Below are 8,583 nucleotides of genomic sequence, written 5' to 3'. Positions count from 1 at the left end.
ATCCTCAATATGGACAAAACTGACCTAAAGTTATAGATATCAGATTATAAAATAATAGTTGCCATGGTTAGGTAAACACAGACTTATTCACTAGCCTGCAGAGTTCTGAGGGACTTAGTATCTGTTTACCCAAAAGTCATTGTATTAGTTTCCTTGGGCTGCTCTAACAAACTACTACAAATGGCGTAGATTAAGACAACAGAAATTTATTCCCTCCCAGTCTGGAGGCTAGAAATTCTGCAGCACACCAAAAAATACATTATTTGTCCACCTGACAAAAAGTAGGTACACTTTTGATTCATTCACACCAGATGGCTATTGTTGGGTTGGCTGTTGTCATGTCTTAAAATTTGATAACCTAAGGGAGAACAGGCCAGTGCCCTTGAGTAAGTAGTCAAGTATTGCATGTTTTAAAAATTCTTGCGGCACACCAGTGTGCCTGTTGAGAACCGTAGCTCGTCGGTTCTAGGGATGAATATCCCCTTGCTTCTTCCTAGCCCCTGGTAACTCTTGGCAAGCTTTAGCATTCTCTGGCTTGTGATCTTTTAGCATTCTTTGAGTTTAGATGCGATCACTTCCAAATATGTCTCTTGTCTCCACACCGTTTTCTCTGTGTGTATGTATCCTTCCCTCCTCTGATAAGGAAGGACTAGGATTCACTCTAAATCCAGGATGATTTCACCTCCAATTGAATCTACAAACTGGATCTGTTTCCACATAAGGTCACATTCTGAAACTTCAGGTGGATGTGAATTTTTGGGGAACACTATTTATCTCACGGCATGTACCATTACTTTTATTGAATATATTTCTCTGGCTCTTATTGTAGTCATTAGCATCATCCTCATCACGACTATATTTACCATAGCCCTCAATTAGCACCTGTTAGACAAGAGGTACTGCTCTGAGGTCTTAATATAAATTTGTGCCAGGAGTCACAGTGTAGGGAGACCCGAAGATTACACCTAAGTTCACTAGGAGGACTCATGGGGCCAGCAAAGAGTTTTATTCACTTATGACTTATTACAGCAAAAGGACACAATGCAATAGCAGCAAAGGGAAAATATGCTTAGGGTAATTCCACAGGAAACAAGGTATAATTCATCCAGCATCTGTTTACGACAATATGTGTAAAGTGTTGTCTATCAGAAAGCTCATTAGAGACTTAATACCCAAGTTGTCATTGTGGGCTGATTATGTAGACACCCTCCACCGAGAACATACCAAAACTGCAGACTCCCAGAGCGAAATCAGGTGTTCAGAATGAACCACATTGTACAAACACTCTAGGTACACAGTAATTCATCTGATCAGTTAGGGAATATAGAACACTCCTGAAATTCAAGTTTCCAGATGTCAGCGCAAGGCCAACTTTGAAAGCAGGTCTTTCTAAGGTTACAAGTTTCGGACCTACTGTGTTAGCTCTTTTCTGCATATATTATTTCATTTTATCCTTACAACAAAGAAATTAAAGTTCCTGAGCTTAGACAATGTTTCCAAGATTATACTACCACAGGTTAGTAGTAGACAGAGAAACTAGAATTCAAAAGTAGTTAATCTGTTGCTAGATCTCTACTATTATCAACCAGGCTTGACTACCTGGTTTTGAGAACTTAGTAAAATGAAAGAAAAAAAAAAAGGAAGTTATAATAGACTCACATTAGAATGAACTCACAAAAACAAGTATCAAGAAAACTGTAAAGTAATTAATAAAGTAGCCATTATGTAACAAAATTTCAGTAAAAATAAACCATGGGCTAAACAAATTAATAGATATCTTAATGACCTTTAATATTTAAGAAAAAATTATCAGCATATTAGCAAATTTAATATTTTAGGAAGATTAAAGAAAGCTAATGTTTTAACCAATTAACACAATTGAGGGATTAAGAGATTTGATTTTACCTTATTAGAGAAATTTTTAAAAAGTCAAAAAGGGCATATTTTTGTGATCTAGCAGAGAAAAGCCTATGAGGACTATTTTTTGTTTTATTTTTTACCTAATGGAATGATGTCCTGAGGTATAGTCCAGCTTTCCAAATTTTTGTGTTTGGTACCCGTGCTTCTCCATGATATCCATCCATGTTGTATAATTTGGATCTAGGCCCTTAAAGTTATTCCAAGATTCCGTTAAGTGAGTGAAGAGGCCACTCCACATTGCTGGGGGGAAAAGAAGAAATAGAGATCAGTGTAAGCTTAAAAATTTGTGTTAACTATTAAGACAATTACTGCAAGAGAGAATAGAGTCTACTAGTTTAGAGCGCATGCTCTGGAACAAAATATATCTGCATTAGGTGCTTCACCTGACATTTCTGATTACCTCGGAAACTCTGCAAAGAGTTACTATTTCCATTTTACAGGTGAGTCTGTAATGCTTATAGTTTAAGTTGCTTAAGGTAAATACGGCTGGAATTAAATATAAAGCCTGTCTGATTCTAGAGTCATCTTTCAACCACAAAAATAATCACTAAGTAGTCCATGATTAATTATCTCATTTTCTACAACTATTCATTCAATAAATCCTTCTTCAAATATTAACAGACCTAAAGAGAAAAACAGACAGCAATACAATAGTACTAGGGTACTGCAATACCCCACTTTCAACAACAGATAGAAAATCAGTAAGAAAACACTGGACTTAAACTACCTGTAATACCAGATACACTTAACAGACATTTAAAGAACATTCCACTCAAAAGCAACATAAAAAATATATTATTCTCACGTACACATGGAACATTTCAGGACAGATCATATCTGAGGCTACAAAACAAGTCTTAATATATTTAAGAAGATTGAAATCATATCAAGCAATTTTCTGACTACAATAAAGAAAACTGGGAAATTCACAAATATGTGGAAATTAAGCAATATGCTACTGAACAACCAATGGGTCAAAGAAAACATCAAAAGAGAAGTCAAAATATATCTTGAAACAATTGAAAATGAAAATACAACATTCCAAAATTAATGGGATGCATAAAAAGTAGTTCTACTAGTAAGACGGAATTTCATAGTGATGAACACCTACATTAAGAAAAAAGAAAAAGCTCAAATAAACAATAACTGTACATCTTTAAGAACTAGAAAAAAAAAGCCCAAAGTTAGTAAGAGAAAGGAAATAAAGATCAGAGTTGAAATAAATGAAATAGAGACTGGAAAGACTGATAAAACTAAGAGTTGGTTTTAAAAAAGACTAACAAAATAAACCTTAAGCTAGACTTTCCTAGAAAAAGGACTGAAATAAATACTTTTAGAAATTAAAGGTAGATGTTACATCTGATACCACACAAATACAAAGGATTATAAGAGACTACAATGAAGTTATATGCCAAGAAATTTGATAACCTAGAAGAAATGGAAAAATTCCTAGAAACATACAACCAAACAATACTGAATCATGAAGAAATAGAAAATCTGAACAGACCAATTATGAGTAAGGAAATTGACTCAGTAATAAAAAACCTCACAACAAAGAAAAGTCCTGGACCAAAACTTAAAAAGAGAATACCAGTCCTTTTCAAACTCTTCAAAAAAAAAAAAGAGGGAACACTTCCAAACTCATTTTACAAGGCCAGCATTACCCTTGTACTAAAACCATACAAGAACAATACAAAAAAATATTACAGGCCAATATCCCTGATGAACAGAGATGCAAAAATTCTCAACAAAATATTAGCAAACTGAATTCAACAGTATATTAAAAGGATCATACACCATGATCAACTGGACTTTATCCTAGGAATACAAATATGGTTTAAAATCCACAAATCAATGGATTGTCAGAAAGAAAAATTAAGAAAAAAATACCATTTATAATTGCATCAAAAAGAATAAAATACCTAGAAATAAATTTAACCAAGGAGGTGAAAGATATGTACATTAAAAACTGCAAGATATGGTTTAAAGAAATTGAAGAAGACACAAATAAATGGAAAGATAATATATGTTCATGGACTGAAAGAATTAATATTCTTATAATGTCCATACTATCCCAAACAATCTACAGATTCAATGCAATACCTATCAAAACTTCAATGGCATTTTTCACAGAAAGAGAATAAACCAGTGGTTCTCAACCTATGGGTCGCGACCCCTTTGGGGGTCGAACGACCCTTTCACAGAGGTCGCCTAAGACCATCGGAAAACACATATATAATTACATATTGTTTTGTGATTAATCACTATGCTCTAATTATGTTCAATTTGTAACAATGAAAATACATCCTGCATATCAGATATTTACATTACGATTCATAATGGTAGCAAAATTACAGTTATGAAGTAGCAATGAAAATAATGTTATGGTTGGGGGTCACCAAACATGAGGAACTGTATTAAAAGGTCACGGCATTAGGAAGGTTGAGAACCACTGGAATAAACAGTTCTGAAATTTGTATGCAACCATATAAGACCCCGAATAGTCACAGCAATCTTGAGAAAGAAGAACAAAGTTAGAGGCATTACACTTCCTGATTTCAAACTGTATTACAAATCTATAATCTTCAAACTAGTATGTTATTGTTATAGAACAGACACATAGATCAATGAAACAGAATAGAGAGCCCAGAAATAAACCCATGCATATTTCGCCAATTAATTTATGACAAAGGAGCCAAAAATATACAATGGGGAAAGGCTAGTCTTTTCAATAAATGGTGTTGGGGAAAGTGAACCTTTATCTTACACCATACACAAAAATCAACTCAAAATGGATTAAACATATAGACATAAAACCTGAAACCATGAAATTTCTAGAAAACATAGTAGGTAAGGTCCTTGACACTGATCTTGACAATAAGTTTTTGGATTTGACACCAAAAGCAAAGGCAAGAAAAGCTGAAATAAATAAATGGGAGTATATAAAATTAAAAGCTTCTGTTCAGTAAAGAAAACTATCAATAAAATGAAAAGGCAACCCATGATTGGGAAAAATAATTTTTAAATCATCTGTTGAATTCAATATTCAAAAAATATAAAGAACTCATACAACTCAGTAGCAAAAAAACAAGAAACAAACAAAACAACACTTCGATTACAAAATGGGCAGAGGATCTGAATAAACATTTTTCTGTTGAAAACTTAGAAATGGCCAACAGGTACATGAAAACATTTTCAATATTACTAATCATGATGGCAATGCAAATCAAAACTACAATGAGATATTACCTTGTGCCTGTTAGAATGGTTACTATCAAAAGACGAGATAACAAGTATTGGTTAGGATATGGAGAAAAGAATACCCAGCAAAACCCTCATGCATGGAGATGGGAATCTAAATTGGTGAAACCCTTATGGAAAACTGAGGAAGTTACTATGGAGGTTCCTAAAAAAATTACACCGCAAAAATCATATAATCAATCCAACAACTCCATTTCTGGGTAAATATCTGGAGCAAATTAAGTCACTAGCTCAGAGAAATACCTGCACCCCCACGTTCACTGCATTATTTACAATAGCCAAGACAGAAACAACCTAAGTGTCCATCAAGAGATGAATAAAATCAATGTGATGTGATTATCTATCTATCTATCTATCTATCTATCTATCTATCATCTATCTAATATTCAGCTATAAAAGATCAGGAAATCCTGCCTTTTTGTGACAATGGATGCACCTTGAGGGCATTATAGTAAATGAAGTTAGGTAAAGTACTAAATACTGTACCATCTCACATATATGTGGAATCTAAAAAGAACCAAATTCAACTGCCTATGCTTGCCAGAGTGGGGGTTGAGGATGGTGGGGGAGGGAGGGTATAGAGGAGAGGAGTGAAAACATGTAAATTTTTAGTTAAATATGTTCTGGAAATGTAAAAAAGTAACAACACTGTTTTTTAATATATCTGGCCCTTCATCATTGAAATGTAATTTATAATATAGTTCAGGATTCCTTTAATCATTGGTGATTATATAGTTGATAGTACTGAAAATGTAGGCAAAGAAACTTGTGACTCAAATCGCAGAGAATATCATGCTGGGAACTAACAGACAAAAACAAATTGTTGAATGCTACTTATGAGTTCCAAAGCAACCAATCATGTATTAGAATGAGGAAAACAACCGTCAGAGAAGAGATAGAAGATATAAGAATGGCAGTTTTTCCCCCATTTCTCAGTTATTCATGGCTTAATGTCACGGAAACAAGTTTTGCCATTAAAATCATACCTATTTGTTAAATTACCATAATAAAATGATTAGATTGGGATAGAAGTGAATTGAGCCTGAAGAGATGTAATCTGAAATAACATGGAAAACTTCAGATAAACCTGATTTATGACAAGTTCTAACTACTTTATGGTATACTCTGAAGTCCCCACTCAACTCCTTGTACTCTTACTGAAAAACTTCCTTGGAAATATAACTCTTCCAAGAAATATGAATATTTCCTCATTTGCTTGGTCAAAAGATTCTTAGTCACTCAATCATTAGGAAATGAAATAGTAACACATGAACTAAACACCCTTTTAAATGATAAAAATTCCTATTCTGGAAAAATAAATTAGAAAATCTAACCCCAATACCCAATACATACCTTAAAACCCAAAACACTTACAATATTTTTATTAAATGCCAAATATTACTTGCTATACTACTTTTGGGAATAATTTTAAATTATAAAATTATTTTCAGTGTGTGGCCACTTTCTTCCATTAATATTAAGCATGTTCATACCTGCACGTGATGGGCAGCAGATTGGAGAATTTGTGTAGGCATTCAGAAAGGAAGTGCCATGTGCTTTCATGAAGTTGATAAACGGAAGTTTCACTACCTGACTTCCTGGATAAAATGTTAGCCTTCCATCCTGGAATGAAGAAATGTAATTAACAACGATCGCATCACGAAACAAGAAAATTGTTTCTTTTAATTTTAACCTTAAAACTTATAAACATCAAAGGACTTCAATATGACCCTAAAATCCTCAACAGCTAAAAACAAGTTTAAAAGGGTTATCAGTATCTGGCTCAAAATCCAGAGAATTTAATGCAGTGGTCCACTTAGATTCATTAGAATATAGTAAATAAATTAAAGGACTTTCTGAAAAAGCTCTTTTGGAGGATGATGGACTGATTGAACCAGTATTTACTGAGTATTTGTGTGCCAGGGACTATGAAAGATCTGGAGATACAACCTGGAGATAAAACAGAATCCCTGGTGCCTTTCAAGTTTAATCTGGTGGGGGAGGCTAAAGTATACTGGAAAATAAAATATGAATAATTACAAATTGTGGTATGTGCTTTGAAAAAAACCTGAGACACAGAATAACAAGGGAGACCTCCTCCAGATAGAGTGGACAGGGAAGGTTTCTCTGGGAAGTATGAAACCTAAATAATGAGAAGGACCCAGACATCGTTAGAAGTTTCTCGGTATGTTGTGATGCACCACCCACATTTCCTTTTAGAAACAGAAGACTGCCTCTGCTAAAGAGTTTTCTTGCCCAAGACCATGCCCCACTCTGGGAGCAGCCCCTAACTAATGGCCATCCACCATGCAGGCACACAGGCCTGGCGCCTCCCCACACTGGAATCAGTTCTGAGGTATCATACTAGTGTGAGAACTACCCATACGGTCAACCCAGGCCTCCATATCTACAGCAACAAGACCCAACTTTGCTCTGCACAATCCTGCGTCCTTCCTTTCCCTCTGATCTCAAGAGCATTCTCTTACAGATTACTCTCCAATACTGCCTGTTCTGTAAGTTTAGGTAACCATAAAGATTACTTTAGTAATATTCTCAAGTCCGATGGGTATATCCAGATTATGTAACTTTAATCATCATGGGTCAGTCCAGGAGAAAGGCCATACAACAATGGTGATGAAAAGCACTCTAGTACCAGACAAGCTTAACACCAACTCTCTATGTGACCACACTAACTCCCAGGGATAATGAACAAATGTCATAATTAGTAACCAAACATCTGTCCAGGCATTGGTTTTAAAATCATGGAATAATACTAAGTATCAGGTAATATTGATAGTAATATTCTGTTGATTGATGGCTTGGGGAAAGTTTCAAAAACTGTTCAAGTTTAGGATTCAACAACACGCACACAATTTCCCTGGAATATCATCAGGGAGTGAATCAAAGTACATCAGCTAATGAATTTAAATCAGCACTAACAGGATTATCAGATACCTGGGCAAACAACAACAACAAAAAACAACACGTTCATTTTCTTCACTTCTCACGCAAACACAAATTCCTGCAAACTTGCGGTGAATTGGGAAATGACCTCTGGAAAACTAAGAAGCTTTTGTGGAGATGCAGAATGTTATTTTCTCTACTATTAAATCAAACGGGTTATAGACTGATCGTTCATTAATAGTGGTAAAATAAAAAAATAATAAATAGTGGTAAAATAATTTAATGAATAGAGGCTAGCAATAAAAAAAATCAAAAGGTTTGCAAAGACGCTATCAGAACACGTTATGCACTAAAGTATTGTTTTATATGTATTATATGCTTATCTGTGTGGTGTGCTGTACGTGTGTGTATACAGGGCCTCAAGAGAAAATGCACTTTTTACTTTTCATCAGGGTAAAAAAGTTTGCAAGTTTCAGATTCTGCTCCCCAAAGCCTGCA

The 8,583-nt window shown here is 34.6% G+C and overlaps 1 protein-coding gene across 2 annotated transcripts in view; it reads right to left on the bottom strand.

Annotated features, from left to right (window-relative positions):
• Positions 1-8,583, bottom strand: part of ARSK (arylsulfatase family member K) — a 24,991-nt gene that overhangs the window by 15,869 nt on the left and 539 nt on the right. For both annotated transcript variants that reach the window (XM_006775541.2, XM_006775542.2), the window contains exons 2-3: positions 6,675-6,804; positions 2,001-2,160 (exon numbers count right to left, since the gene is read on the bottom strand). In XM_006775541.2, the coding sequence (XP_006775604.2) occupies positions 2,001-2,160; positions 6,675-6,804 (290 nt within the window). The remainder of the gene's footprint in view (positions 1-2,000; positions 2,161-6,674; positions 6,805-8,583) is intronic.

Source organism: Myotis davidii, unplaced genomic scaffold, assembly GCF_000327345.1.
Source record: "Myotis davidii unplaced genomic scaffold, ASM32734v1 scaffold44, whole genome shotgun sequence".
Taxonomy (NCBI): domain Eukaryota; kingdom Metazoa; phylum Chordata; class Mammalia; order Chiroptera; family Vespertilionidae; genus Myotis; species Myotis davidii.
This window is presented reverse-complemented; position numbering and strand designations above follow the sequence as displayed.